Source organism: Schistosoma haematobium, chromosome ZW, assembly GCF_000699445.3.
Source record: "Schistosoma haematobium chromosome ZW, whole genome shotgun sequence".
Classification (NCBI taxonomy): Eukaryota; Metazoa; Platyhelminthes; class Trematoda; order Strigeidida; family Schistosomatidae; genus Schistosoma; species Schistosoma haematobium.
This window is the reverse complement of record NC_067195.1, coordinates 61,696,183-61,711,942: the sequence shown is the minus strand read 5'-3', so window position 1 is coordinate 61,711,942 and position 15,760 is coordinate 61,696,183. Positions and strand designations below refer to the sequence as shown.

The window sequence follows — 15,760 nt, the reverse complement described above, 5'->3', positions numbered from 1 at the left end:
AACAACACAGTCAGTTCCTTAGCCAGAAAGTCACCACCATCTTTAAAAAGAGCCGGAGGAAAGTCATCTGGGCCAGGTGATTTGTAGCGCTTCAAGAGTTGGAGTTCCTTGCGGACTTCCGCCTCATTTGGTGGATCAGTCATCACCGGCCATGGAGGGCAGGACAGTCTGACTGATGTTGCCGGAGCAGCAGGCCAGTTGAACTGCCCTTCGAAGAATTCTGCCCATCGTCCAAGACGTCGATGGATGTTAGTGATTGGCATGCCGTCATCCTCACAGATTATTTCGCTCACACCAGACTTCTTGCTCCCAGTGGCTCGGATGAGTTGGAAGAGCTTCCGGTAGTTACCAGATGCAGCTGCTGCTTCCAGCTCATTAGCACGCTCCGACCACCATCAGGCTTCTCGGTCCTTACGCAAGCTTTGCCCAATTTCCTTACGTAACATCCTTCGTTTATGGTCAAACTCACGGTCACCCAGAGTAGACCGACGGGCTTCAATGTGTTGTAAGGAGCCTGAAGAAATCCAGTGCTTATAAGCGGGACGTTTCGCGAAACCACAAGTGACTTTACTAACCATTTTCATGACGTCATGCAATTGCAACCAATGCTCATCTATACTTTTCGGTGGAATGGTAGCTAGCCTAGAAACTAGCTCGGTTCGATACTTACTTGCAACAGAAGTTGCAACCAACTTGCTAACATCAATCCGTTAGTGGCGGTCACTTCGTTGGCCACTGAAAAGTAAGGTAAGATTGGCGCCGACCAAGGCATGGGCAGAGTCCAGATAGGCACTCCAAAAGGAGCGGCAGTCTTGTACACAACCACGCCAGCGGTAGCTGATCGCGATGTGATCAATCTGAGTCCAGGCCTGGGATGCAGAGGGAGGACGCCAGGTGGCACATCGGCGATGACTGTGCCGGAAGTTAGTGCTAGCCAGAAACAGGTTGTGGTCTGTGCACAGTTGCAGTAGACAGTCCCCGTTATCTGTCCTGCAACCAACGAGTCCCCATCGGCCACCTAAACGACTCTCTTCTGTGCCTAGACGCCCGACCTGAGCATTCAAGTCTCCGGCTAGTACTACAATATCTGTCTGATGAACTTTCTGTAGAACTGTTAGTTGGTGGTAAAACTCATCCTTGATTGCATCCGGGCTGCAATCTGTCGGGGCATAGGCGGAGATGACGAAAAGACATCGTTTCTCACGCCGATTTCTTCTCACTTTGATGGAACTTTCCAATCTAACAGCACATAACCGATTGTTAATGGGGATCCAATCGATTAGTGCTGCCTCAGCTCTAGCGCTCAGTGCGACACCAACGCCAGCGAGACCAGACGAAGATGGCACAGGGTCCCCGGATAAGCGCACGTAAAACAAGCTTTTTGAAGCGACAGATGGAGATCGAATTTGTAGTACTTCGCCAGTCTTGAATACGGGTCTCGTATAGACAACAAACATCAATATTAAGACTTTCTAAAGACATAGCCAGCCCTATCTGTTGTCCGACCTGCATAAATGTGCGAACGTTGAAGGCAGCCAGACTTGGGTGTATAAAAATATCGCAGCAATAAGAAGCTAAAAATAGATAAATATCATACCGAAATAGCACAAATCGACAATGATTTACCTGGAAGTAAGCAGACTTCCCATCCGATTTTCTCACGTGTGTATCTGATGAAATAGCGCGACGTAATCTAATTAATTCTAAATCATCACGATCTTCTTCAGTGACATCAGGTCTCGGAAGATCAAACCAGTTTGACAGTTTGCTTTTGCGTTCAGCCTACAGACAAAAATCAAAACAGTTGTAATCTAACGCCTGACAAATGTAAAACATTATTTTAACGGAAATAACGGCCTTTTTACTGACGACTAACAACTTACTGTTTCGCTTGCAAAGTAGAGCTACTTATTTGGTAAGTTACCTAAATATTTCAACAAATTGCATGCCTACTGTGTCTGCTTTAAAAAACAATTGTGTGAGACAACCGTACCACTTGCCAACACCTATTTTTACTTAAACCTGTTACCCTTCGTGGAGGAAAACCAGCCACCCATAAGCATTCTTCATCGAACTCTACCCTAGGCAATCCATTCCAGTTGTTTCCAGCTGTTATCTATCCTTTTAATGTCTGCTTCCAATTCTCAACTTAGTGTTTTTTTTTATTTTCCTCTTTTCCGTTTCCCTTCGAGATCCAAAGTTAGCGCCTATCTCGCCATACAGTCTGATGATTTCCACAATGTATGTCCTATCCACCTCTGTCGCCTTTTCCTAATTTTATCTTCAGCTGGTTTGTTCTCTCCAACAGTAGACTGTTGCTGATGGTATCCAGTCATTCAGTATCTCGTGTAGACAATTATTTATAAATACTTGAGATTTTTTGATGGTGGTGGTGATAGTTCTCCAAGATTCAGCCCAGTACAGTAAAACTGTCTTCACGTTCGCATTGAAGATTCTGATTTTGATGTTGGCTGACAGCTGTGTTGCCAATCCTTGGTTTTAGGTCTGCATCAGATCCTCCTTGTCAATCGATGATGCTGTCCAGATATGTAAGGGTTTCTACCTCTTCCAGAACTTCTTCATCAAGTGTGATTGGGTTGTTGTTATCCATGTTGTATTTAAGGATCTTGCTTTTTCCCTTGTGTGTGTTGAGGCCTACTGATGGAGAGGCCTCTTCCACAATGGTTATCTTGACCTGCATTTGCTCGAATGTATGGGATAGAAGGGTTGAGTCATTCGAGAAGTCCGAATTGTCTACTTTTGTCCAAGCTGTCCATTGTATTCCGTTCTTCCCCACAGATGTCGAAGTCTTCATAATCCAATCAACCACCAGAACGAAGAGGAAGAGTGAGCGGTCTTGTCTGACTTTGGTCCTTACTCGGAATGCGTCTGTCAGCTATCTCTCATGCACCACTTTGCAGTGCAGTCCGTCGTATGAATTCCTTATGATGTTGACGATTCTCCATAAGGTTATCCTTTCCACGTTGTTAAACACCTTCTCATAGTCAAGGAATCTGATGTATAGTGACGAGTTTCATTTAATTGACTGTTCAACAATGATCCATAATGTCGTGATTCGGTTTGTGCACAACCGATCCTTACGGAATTCGGTCTGTTGATCTCGAAGTACGGTGTCCACTGAATCTTTCATCCAGTTCAGCAATACTCTTTACAAAACTTTTCCTGGTACCCATAGTAGTGTGATACCTCTGTGGTTTCCACATTTGCTTAGATCTCCTTTCTTTGGTATCTTGATGAGGTATCCTTTTCTCCAGTTCGTCGGGACTTGTTTCTCCTTCCAAATCTCCATGTATAGGACTTGTAATATGTTCGCAGTTGCTTCTATGTCTGACTTCAGTGCTTCAGTTGGTATATTGTCAGGTCCTGCTGCTTCCCCACTATTCATTTGTCCGATGGCTATCTCGATTGACTTGATCGTTGGTGGGGTGACATCTATAAGAAGGTCTATAGGCGCTGCTTCGATGTCCGGTGGATTTAATGGAACTAGCCGATTCAAGAGCTCCTCAAAGTGTTCTACCCATCTGTTCATCTGTTCTTCAGTTTCAGTGATTGGCTTTCCTTCTTTGTCCTTGACTGGTCTCTCTCGTTTACTATATTTCCCTATCGGTTTCTTCGTATTTCTGATTGTCTGCTCCAATGCTCCTTTTCATGAGCACTTCGCTATGAGATTACAGCCTCTCGTAAAACTGATCTTTATCGTTGTCGTTGCTATCATTGGTGGGTGCATAACGTTGGATAACATTCATTGTGATTCCCTCATTTGTTTTGAAAGATGTTTTGATGATCCTGGGTCTACGAGATTCTCATCCTATAAGTGCTTTACATGCTCCTTTGGACAGCATCAAGGCAACTCCCTGAGTGTGCGAAGCATTTTCTTCTTCGTAACCACGGCACAGTAGCATCTCTCGTGAACCTATCATTTTCTGCCCAGCTTGGGTCCAACGGGTTTCACCGATTTCGAACACCCTCAAGTCTTATCTCCTCATTTCCCCAGATATTTAGTTAATCCTCCCGATCTCTCACATTGTCCGGACATTCCATGTACCCATATTGATTGTTGCTCTGGTTGTTAGAAAACATATCGGCCTTGTGACTACTGAGAAATATCGGTTTTCACCATGAGGCATCATAATTCTCCCTTCAACTCTGAGGGCAGAGTTTAAATGATTTAATTTTTTTTATTCTGGTTAGCCTGTTTATAGCAAGGTTGTTTTCTACGGGATGGCGATGCTGACCCCATGCCCAACCCTCATCCTTTACCGGGGATTGAGACCTGCAGTAGCCTTAGAATCGATACAACACAACTAACCGACATGCTAAATACTTAAAGTTCAAGAAGTTTCCTAGTGGGTGGAAACATACACTAAAAGGAATGAATGTCTGCACCTCAAATAGTTTTTGATAGCAAACACCTGTTAGGAGTGAATTATCTCCAATCTTTATATGCATAACTATGTACTGTAACTGTTATGTGAATATAATTCAAGGATCTTGGTTACATGATTTCTATGATGATAATTTGGCATTACTACATAGTTTCAAGATTTACCGTCTGAATTTCAATCTAGAAAAATACAAAGTGCAGTGTTAGTGTTGCTACGCTCGTAAATATGATCTGAGGTGAGTTTACCTATATGCGTTTTAGGTTTTTAAATGATTACATCAACCACCTGATGTTCATAATTCCATTCGATGTATATATGAATCCTTAATGCACTTCATCTACAATATCCATTTTTGCTGACTAGTGCACTGGATGTGATGTCACTGTCCTCATTGGTTATCTACACTACTCAGTCACCAAGACCTCATCATGATTCAGTTGTCTTTTAAGATAAGCCTTCGTGGAATATCATTTATGATTACATGAGTAACTTATCAGTAGACGAGGGTAAAAGAAGGTTAAACTACCTATGCTTGTACAGAAAATCGGACTTACGACTTTTAAAAGTGTCAGAACTCACTCGACGAATTCGTTTCAATTCCCGCTTGCTGTGGAGACCAGGTACTGCTGTAAGGTAATAAGGATTCTTTCCAGAAGGAAAAACAGTAATAATTTCGTTATTTCAAAGTATTAAGGAACCAACAAATGCGTCACACAAAATTAGAATGCAATTTTACAAAAACATAAAATCAAAACAAGAAAAATATTAAACAGAAGAATACGATAATCAAAAGATATATATATATATATATTGAGTAACCGATTTATTCTTCAAGGAATGTTTTAACTGATGAACTTTTATCTCCTAAGAGAAGAGTAGGTCAAATGGCTACAAATACAGCTCATTTATCAAGTACAGGTTTAAGTACTCAGCTATGAGTCACACTTTCTAATGAAAAGTGCTGACATTACTAGCTACACAGACCGAAGTATTTACGAGATTTGAACTTGTGATTCATTGATTGAAGGTTAAATTTTCTAGCCACCGTTTCCCAACTATTAAATCGCAACCACAATTAGTACATGTTTCTAATGATTCGCAAAGTACGATAAATTGTTTTACTATTTCAAGTCAGTTCTGAATCCCAACCGGAATATATTAATGCTAGTAACGTACTGACAAATAAAGCAGAGAACAATTACTGATCCTGTCAGTAATAATACTAGATCACATAGAAGTAGAGTAAACAGGTTAATCAGATACTATAAGATGAATGAAAGCACAATCGAATACGGAGGATATTGTCTTACCCAATTTCACCCATAAGGATCCATACCAACACAAATAGTATTAACTTCATAAAACCAAATGTTTAATCAGCTAACCTCACTCGGCGGCTTCTCACTATCGACCACACTAGTACTAGTTGTTAATATACCCAATCCTTGCCATAATTTTGCTTCCTGTTCGGCATCATACACGTCTGGTTTGGAAGTAAAGGGGTTTTCCAAAAGACTGTAGTCAACAGGACAATTTTGGAGATATTCAGACGAGCAATCAGATAGTTTTATTGGGGGCTTCCACCTAAATTTTTTTTTAAATAATGGATTTAAAACAATAATACACAAGTATTTTAGATACAATATAAAAAGGTAGTTTCGAATGAAAGCCATAGGTGTTTACTTCATTTAATAATACGTTAGTTTATACTTCTCAAATTAATTGTAATTAACCTAGAGACCGTTTCAGTACGATTTAGCTCATGCTACGATTGGACATTAAACGATAGTACTGCAGCTATAAGCACGTATTATATATATATATATAACTACATTATCAATTTTACACATAACTAGCCGAAACATACACGTAAGATGTGCTGTAGGGTATAAAAGAAAGTTCTTCTTCGTCCATTGTGCAGTGTGTGATGAGTGACTGTAAATTCAGGTGCCAACCAGTTTGCCGAAAGATAAAATAAATAACCTAAAGATCAAGAATAGAAGCGAACGATAATATCAAACAAACTATTGTATAAGAAACAGGCGTACATCACCTACAAAACAAAAGTTCAGTGAATTTATTTGTTTTATTTATGTAAACACATAAATATTGGTACAAAGAGGCACCGAATACATATGCGCCACACAAGTCAGTTAATTTGTGTGTGGGCAGGATCCTGGAGCCCATGTGCACCATTGGTTTGGAATCAGGGTTTTCCATCTCCCTAAGGTGTATTCTCCATATCCACCAACCTGGTTAAAGTACCGGACATTCGCTTTTCGTCCTCTCAATTTTGTAAACAACACCCCCGCTGCGAGAAGGACTTTCCTGGAAGTGGCTGTATACGTGTGGCCATGTGAGGGCATTTCGAGAGGGAGGGAGAACTCTTTCCACCCTCGGCCGTACTAGGGCGTTTGGGCGCAGTTCAGTGAAACAGTCCAAGCGTTTAAAGCTCAGTCTTGATCCAAGACTGCTGACTAAAAGGTAGATCATATAACTCAGTGACTAGAAATCTCTGATATTTGTAACATTAAAGACTAAAGTAATGCGACTGCACAATCAAGAAGCTAGGAATAAATAGTCTAAAATAATGCATACTGAGTTGTGTGGTATATATTCTTTGTAAAAAGCCATCTTAATTTCCCGAACTAATATTTGTTACCAGTTAATCATGATCACATTTCATCGTGCTAAAAGTTGATTGCTTGTAGATGAAAAAGCAATTGTCACCCTGCTCACATTTGTGGTGTGTAAATACAGTGATCGACTTTTGGGCTAGAATTTCTTGGTATAAGCCGGAAATAACCGCAGGCTGTATAAAGATATAGATAGGGGGGCACTTAGTGCGCCAAGGTACCACTGCTAACCGTTAAAATGGGTGGTGGTTTGAGACAAATTAGAATGTCAGACCAAAATGATGAAAATTGTTGTAACTTTAGTGAGTGGATAAAGAAATGGATATAAAAGTGAGGATGTTGTTCGCACACTTAACAGCAACCAGACTTGTCAAACTTATTAGTCCGCCTGGAGCCTTTCCGGGGTTACTGCCAATCCAAGTAGCACTGGACAACGGGGCAGACAACATCATGAAACGTTAATACGGTCTTCCTTCGAGATACTGATAAATTCTGGGCGACATGGCTCAGAATCGATCACAATGGCGTCGGTGTATACACTTTTTGTCTTCCCTTAAACAATGAAATTAAAATCGCTTCATATCTTTCTACTAAATAATTCTTTCTTCCTGTACTATATCATTATACAAAACCTTTTTTTATACATTGCTACCATTGAAGTTACTACTTCTATGAATTCGGCGTTCATCTTGTTGTGCTAATGAGGTATGACAACTTGGACCGATGTACATATGTGCCTGGTCCTACGTCATAACTGACAATGAATTCAAGATAGCCATCAGCAATAGGTCCCAGGCCTTTCACGATCTACTCAATGGAGAGGAAACCACTATGGAGAACAACTGGAAGGGGATCAGGGAGGCAATCACTTCAACATGTCATGAGGTTCTGGGCCACAAGAAGCATCATCACAAGGAATGGATCACTGTTGACACACTGGGTAAAAATCAAAAAAGGAAGAACAAGAAGGCAGCAGAGAAAGCTATGGCACAAGCTGAATACACAGAAGTAAACAAGGAAATGAAGAAGAACATCAGAACAGACGAACGTAAATATGTGGAAGATCTAGCAATGACGCAAAAAAGGATTACAAGAGAAGGAAACATGAGACAATTGTATGATACAACAAAGAAGCTCGCTGGAAATTATCGTAAACCAGAACAATCATTGAAAAACAAGGAAGGCAAAGTAACCACCAACTTTGAAGAACAGCGAAACAGGCAAGTAGAGCACTTCGAGGAGCTCTTGAATCGACCAAACCCACTGTATCCACCCAACACCGAAGCAGAACCCACGGACCTCCTAATCGATGTCGGCCCACCAACAACTGAAGAGATCAGCATGGCCATCAGACAAATTAAGAGTGGCAAAGCAGCTGGACCAGACAACATTACAGCAGAGACACTAAAAGCAGATGTAGGAGTAACTGCAAGGATACTCCATATTCTCTTCAGCAAGACTTCGGATGAAGAACAAGTAGCAAAAGACTGGAAAGGACACCTGACCAAAATACCAAAGAAAGGCAATCTCAACAGGTGTGATAACTACAGGGGCATCACTCTTCTCTCGATACCGGGAAGTCTTTTAAACAGAATAAAGGACTGTGTAGACGCCCAACTTCGAGACCAACAGGCTGAATTCCATAAGCATCGGTCGTCTACAGACCAAATCGCAACACTACAGATCATTGTGAAACAATCAATTGAATGAAATCCATCACTCTACATTAAATTCATCGACTACGAGAAAGTATTTGACAGCGTGGACAGGACAACACTATGGAAGCTTCTTCGACAGTCATTATCATACGAATTCCTATGATGGATTAAACTGCGAAATCGTGCATGGAGGACAGTTGACAAAGTCGTTTGAAGTAACGGCCAGTGCCAGGCAAGGTTGCTCACTCTCACCCTTACCCTTCTGGTGATCGACTGGATCACGAAGACGTCAACGTCTGAGGGGAAGCATAGGATACAGTGGATAGCTAGGATGCAGCTGGACGACCAAGACCTCGCAGATGATCTGGCTCTTCTATCGAACATATAACAACAAATGCAGGAGAAGACCAGTGCTGCTGCAGCATCTGCAGCAGTAGGTCTCAACATACACAAAGGGAAAAGTAAGATTCTCCGACACAACACAGCATGCACCAATCGAACCACACTTGATGGAGAAGCTTTGGAGGATGTAAAAACCTTTACATATCTGGGCAGGATCATTGATGAACTCGGTGGATCTGATGCAGATGTGAAGGCACGGGTCGGTAAGTCAAGAGCAGCATATCTACAACTGAAGAATATCTGGAACTCAAAACAACTGTCAACCAACACCAAAGTCAGAATTTTCAATACAAATGGCAAAACAGTTCTACTGTCTACTGGGGCGGAAACCTGGAGAACTACGAAAGCCATCATCCAGAAGATACAAGTGTTTATTAACAGCTGTCTACGCAAAATACTTCGGATCCGTTGATCAGACACTATCAGCAACAATCTATTGTGGGAGAGAACAAATCAGATCCCGGCAGAGGAAGAAATCAGGAAGAAGTGCTGGAAGTGGATAGGACACACATTAAAGAAGGCACCCAATTGTGTCATAATCCAAGCCCTCACTTGGAATCCTCAAGGCAAAAGGAAGAGAGGAAGACCAAAGAACACATTACACCGAGAAATGGAGACAGACATGAGAAAAATGAACGAAAATTCGATAGATCTAGGAAGGAAGGCCCAGGACAGAGTGTGTTGGAGAATGCTGGTCGGCGACCTATGCTCCATTGGGAATAACGGGTGTAAGCAATTAGTCAACAACTACCTAACGTGGATATTACATATAAGCCTTGACCAGCTGGTTGCTAAACTTTCGGACAATGAAAAAAGGTGGAAACATGTATATTAGTAACAACAATAAACTAGTGGCCAAAGCTAAAATGCGGAGAAACTGAGCGACTCTTAAGATAACCTTAGAGAGCAGATAAAACCCCAAAGAAAAAGATTTAAGTCCCTTTAGTCGTTAGAACATGACTCGTAGTTCTGACGATTAACTGGAGGTTTTTTTCCATTGGGTATTAAGAGGACTTAACAGGAGTAACTCATATGGATTATCATCTATATAACATCCATTATAGTTCCTTTTTAGAGCAATTGTTCCCCTAGTCCACTATTTACTATACCTCATTTAAAACCGTTGTCATAATGAGTTTTGAGGACATCATTGCAATATTGATACCATTACAACGATAAAATCACTATTTTTCAGTTAGTTTTGAACGCATGAAATGGAATCGGCTTTTTGGAAATTAAGCGTACTTCAGACCATATATCTGTGCATATAATTCCCAACCAGATGAAGTCTCTATTGATTTGTTGAAGACATGAATACAATTGAGAATCGTGTTGTGTTTTTTAACATATGAATGGTATGACCTATCTATTCATTCCTAGTTAGTATTATATTGATCATTTTTCAGAAAGAATGAAAGTAGACTGATCTATTTTGTGTCAACCAATTAGTCTTCGAAAATGTCAGTCACACCAATGAATTGGAAATCCCCAAGGCAAAATACTTCCTATGGGACTGTTGAGAGGAAATATTGTATGACATTAGTTTCCGAAACCGAGAGAGCTGTATTCCTGGTCAGGAAAAATCCCCATAAAAAGTTAATCGTGATTCTGTAGCGGAAAATATGCTCTAGATGTAAGATAGAATTAACAAAAGCCGGCAAGACTATAATCTACTGACCAGCCAACCAGATTTACGATGACAGGTCTTAGATTTCAGAGCGAAATTCTCCATCCGTCTGGCCAAATAGCGTTTTGGCATTTTAGCTTATGCCAGTTCGTGTTGAAAACCATAATTCTAATTCCTAACCCTTACCACTAACTGTAAGTTATAATCCTTATACTTCACACAGGTTTAAAACCTTCATTTAGCCCTAGTATGAAGGTGAACATTCTCAAGGCAACTTCAGCGTCGCTCAAAGGTCGCCCATAAATTATGGTCTTACCAAACTAATCTCAAACTAGGTATATTACATGTTCCCACCATTGATCCTGCAAGGCTAATAGAGAAAAGTTTCGCCCTACATACCTCTTAGAACACACCAGGCTCTCGACCTTGAACTGTTGAAGGATGTGCTGGGTCGTCTACTTAAGTTAACAAATGGACTGAAATAATAATATACAACGAGTGGACAATGAATGACCATTAAAGGAGAAATTGGAGAAACGGGACGAAAATTAATATTTTAAAACATTTTCAGCACTTGTAAATGGATAAAAAAGAATCCTTTCGAAATAGTTTCTTGCATAGTCCAGTAAGTATGATCAATTCAATCCCTGGTTTTCTACCTCCATCGCATTTACTGCTCGTCACTCTGAAAAAGACAGAGACTCTCGGCTCCAGGAGTTCGGTTATTTGAACCTTCTCCAACAGTTCACTGTGATTTATTAATGGCTTATAGTATTCTTAACACTTCTGGACATCCTCTTAAACACCTACTTAAGCTTAGTTCGAATAATAACCTAAGGGGTAACACCCAGAAACTGGAAAAACAACATAGCAAGACGGAATGAAGACACAACTTCTGCTCCTTAAGAGTTTTCAAAAGCTGGAATTCGCTGCCAGCCGAGCTAGTCCAAGCGACTTCTCAGGAGTCCTTCAAAAGGCAACTTGACCTATTCTTAAGGACCAAGGATAGCATCACACTATGATTTACCAATTTCTTTTCCTCTTTTATTGTTAACGTACCTATGTTCCTGCCTGGAGGATTTGGTGCTCCCCTGCTACTAGACACGGAAGCCTGTTAAGCGAAAGCTTCTTCTATTCCGTCCACAACCATTTGAACCGCTTGAATCTTCTTACACGGGGCTAGCTGCTTATAGGTAGCACATCACTTCTACGAGCAAACACCGTATACCAAGTCAAAAAGGTCTAAGCACTGATGAGGTAGTTTTTAACATTTGACAAGCGATGACTCCTAGGTCTCTGTGTGTCCGGACAACAGGTAAAAATGTCATATGCTGACGGATAATAGATGAATGATAACTGCTCTGAATTGTCCACGGACTGTCATTAAATATATTCCTATTGGGTAATAATTAAGTAACTAGATTATGTATATATACATATTCCCTTTTATCAAAATCGTCCATTTGACCTATTGGCTACTGTTAACGTATTCACAGTTTATTCGTCTTAGTATACCACACACATACCCAATTTTGGATCGGTCTTGTATAATTATTACTTCTCATTCTATGGTGTGATACGGTCTAGTTTGCCTGTATAAAAACCACGTATATCTGAAATATACGATTCACATATCGGAGACCGATATTTGTGTTCTGGACTGGACGGACTGAGTTGGGCGAGAAGCTACTATACAGAGGACCGATTAGGCTCAGAGTTGACTTAACATTGCTAGTGCTGGTCAACGCATCACTAGTTTAGCACAGAGACAACGTCATGGATGTCGGTATTCTCATTGGTGATTTTGTCACGTAGTATTTGACGGGACACGGGGAATAACAAGATTTACCAATTGATGAAGGTTCAAACACAATTCCCAAATCTTAGATGATCTGAACCAAGTAAGTGAGTATAACTTCATAAAAGTGAAGTATTACTGCGTAAGCCATAACTGACTACATACAAGAAATACGCTTCAAGAAATGACCAGTCGGTCCTCGGATATTCTTGATACGAGAACTTAGTTGTAACATTCGTAACTGTTAATCGAAAGTGAAACTGCCGCATTCTAAATCTTATCTGAAGACTGAGAAATCACTAGAATCAGTAAAATCTGCGTAGACTCCATAGACTTGAGAACAAGTCAAGGGTACGTGACATCCATGTCGAATTACATTTAACATGGAGAATATTTGGTGCATTAATATTTGAGTCATCACATGCTTTGATGAACCGTTATTGTTTGTTTCTGATTATTATATGTTCTAAGAACGTACCAATCCAGTGATATGCAGTTCAGTTCTAACGAGATATATGATTTTACAGTCCCTCAAAGGTCTCATTACTGACTTATTTAAACCTGAAAGCACTTGAAATGTTCAGTAACCATTCACGGTACCCTGACCTGATCAGTTATTACTGTGATACACTACTTTTGTTTGTCATTAAAAGAACGATGATGCTATGATCGATGTAGCGTTTAGACTTTGATAGGCTTTCGTCTATTGCGAAGGTACGTTGTGCGCTAAAGAAGGAGGAGTATGTAAAGTAATACATGTTTGAGAATTATAAATATTAAAGAACAAAACAAAAATGAGACGACAAATTCGTAAGTTCGTAAAATGCACTTGCGTTTAACAACTAATCGAATCCATGACAGTAAGCACGTAAATTAGCATGAAATGAAAGCGTCCTGATAATTGAAAAGAGAAATTGATTGGTTAGGATGTTGATTACGCTACACAGATTTCTGCTTGGTATGATTTACTAAACATAGACAGGTGCTAGCAGCGTTCATCTATTGATATAGAAAACTTGTTTGTAACCGCCCTGATGCAATGAAAAGAATTTAAACACAATTAGTACTGTATTTAGTGGACCGCAAATTTATATTTAATTGTCAACGTAAGCACTCAGCTATGTGTTATAAAACAAGCATCATAGAGTTTTGTTTAAGTAATTCGAAAACAAATTTCTTAACGTAAAACATGAAAATAATAATCAGTGACGTACAGAAATTACTGCAATGTTGATGCGCTACCAGACTGTTATTTTAATTGTATTCAATTTTACCAAATAATTCTTTGTATCACTTCATTCAAAGTGGCAGCACTTTTTCTCAATTTACACAATTCATCCGCACTAAGTTCAGGTGGAATCAAATGACTGATTCCAGCTGAAGTAACAAGACATGGTAAACTCAAATAAACATCCTCTTCGATTCCGTGAATTCCTTTGACAGGAACAGAGAGTGGATAAACTGTATGAAGGTTATTTAGTAGTGCGTTACAAAGTGATCCACATGCCAACCCGATCGCCCATGAGGTGTAACCTTTCAAGCGAATGATGTCATAGGCACTCTGGACAACTTGCTTGTGTATTTCCTCGAAATTTTCAGGATCATCTTTGCATCCTATCTTTGGATTTAGAGAAGACAGCCGAACTCCAGCAACATTCACATTACTCCAAACAGCAACACTCGAGTCACCATGTTCACCAATTACATACCCATGGACAGAATTGGCAGATACTCCCAATTTCTCACCTAACAGAAAACGAAACCTCGCCGAGTCAAGCATGGTTCCGGTCCCAATTACTCTATGAGCTTCAAATCCACTCAATCTTCGAGCAACATATGTCAAAATATCGACAGGGTTCGATACGACGACTATGATGCAGTTTGGACTGTATTTCACAATGTTCGGTATTATTTTCTTGAATATATCAACATTACGCTGAACAAGGTTCAGTCGTGATTCTCCTTCGTTTTGTCTGGCACCAGCAGTGATGACGACAATATCTGAATTTGCAGAGTATTTGTAGTCGGTTCCCCCATCAATTTTGCACCTGCCAATAAACTGTTGACCATGCTGTAGATCAAGAACTTCTCCTTTAACCTTATCTGCTACGACATCAATAAGTGCGAGTTCTCCTGCCACTTGCATGGTAGAGAATGCTGCAGCCATTCCGACCATTCCAACACCTATAACAGTCACTTTACTACGAGAACGAGGCTCGATATTCCTTGGAGACAGCGGTTTCATCAAAGAGTTGGTAGATGAAGACATCCTTATAAAAACAATGTAATAGGATAGACAATATGACTTTGTGTACGGTTAAGGCTGTTGTTATTGATAAGTAGTTTGCAGAAGAATGAAGCTAGTAATCTTATGTTTGGAAATCTGAAATGTAGAAAACAGGAGTTATGGAGCACGAGATGGGGTTTAGGGGCTTCATCTAGGCTCATTTATACACAAGTCACCGTAAAGCGAAAACGTAATACACGTATCAAAACCTTACCTAGAAAGTTGTACTGAAGTGATGGAGTTAAACAATTTCGGCATCACCGGTTCCCGCTTGAACTGTTACTGCGAAAAGAAGTCACCGATTGTCCTATTTAATATTTCGTTCTTTATTGTTGTTTACACCAGACTTTGTTTGCAAATTATATTGTCGTTAGTCGCATTCTCCATAGGTATACTTACCTTGTTCAATGGTTGGCATTGCTCATAAATTGTTGTTTAGGTCGATCTTGAATCCTCTAGTTCACTTGCATGTTACAGCGATCACCGTTTACTGAATGCTACTACATATATCACATCTCACTCTCTCTCGATTCACTGAAACAACAGGCTGTTTGCGTTTGCAACTTATGCGTCTTAGTATTTTCTGGTCGACTGCATAATAATCCTGAATCATATCGGATATTTTAAAAATACTAATCTTTTGTCGTGAAAGGGTATTCTGAATAACCAAAAACCGACCACAGTCAAGCAACTGCTCACATTCAACGGCCTGTCAAGTTCTACCAACGATTCATACTGTAAATCACTGATGTAGATGATCTGTGTAGGATGATTGGGGCCCACTCGAGTTAAACCAACCCATTAACGTCGAAGTCATATCCTGAGGTTGGTACCTGGCGTGAATTACCCTTTGTCGTATCCAGGTACTAGTGCTGCTTTGGTGACCGCATAACACAATCGACGTTATTACAGAAATACGTTAGTACGAGTAGGTACAAAAGAACAG

The 15,760-nt window shown here is 40.3% G+C and overlaps 2 protein-coding genes across 2 annotated transcripts in view; both read right to left on the bottom strand.

Moving 5' to 3' along the window:
* The window catches only part of DNTTIP2 (Deoxynucleotidyltransferase terminal-interacting protein 2), a 34,975-nt gene extending 23,793 nt beyond the window's left edge, over nucleotides 1-11,182 (bottom strand). The window contains exons 1-5 of the mRNA XM_051211972.1: nucleotides 11,129-11,182; nucleotides 6,274-6,389; nucleotides 5,792-5,990; nucleotides 4,986-5,051; nucleotides 1,627-1,782 (exon numbers count right to left, since the gene is read on the bottom strand). Coding sequence (XP_051072104.1) covers nucleotides 1,627-1,782; nucleotides 4,986-5,051; nucleotides 5,792-5,990; nucleotides 6,274-6,320 — 468 coding nt within the window. The 5' untranslated portion in view covers nucleotides 6,321-6,389; nucleotides 11,129-11,182. The remainder of the gene's footprint in view (nucleotides 1-1,626; nucleotides 1,783-4,985; nucleotides 5,052-5,791; nucleotides 5,991-6,273; nucleotides 6,390-11,128) is intronic.
* Nucleotides 11,183-12,090: 908 nt separating this feature from the next.
* MS3_00004082 (uncharacterized protein) lies at nucleotides 12,091-15,292 on the bottom strand. The gene has a single exon (XM_051211971.1). It carries the CDS (start codon nucleotides 14,794-14,796, stop codon nucleotides 13,798-13,800), a length of 999 nt encoding a protein of 332 aa, XP_051072103.1. The 5' UTR covers nucleotides 14,797-15,292; the 3' UTR covers nucleotides 12,091-13,797.
* Nucleotides 15,293-15,760: the final 468 nt, after the last annotated feature.

Excerpts from the sequence above, each read along its gene's own strand:
- MS3_00004082 (XM_051211971.1), bottom strand. The coding sequence starts at position 14,796 with ATGTCTTCATCTACCAACTCTTTGATGAAACCGCTGTCTCCAAGGAAT.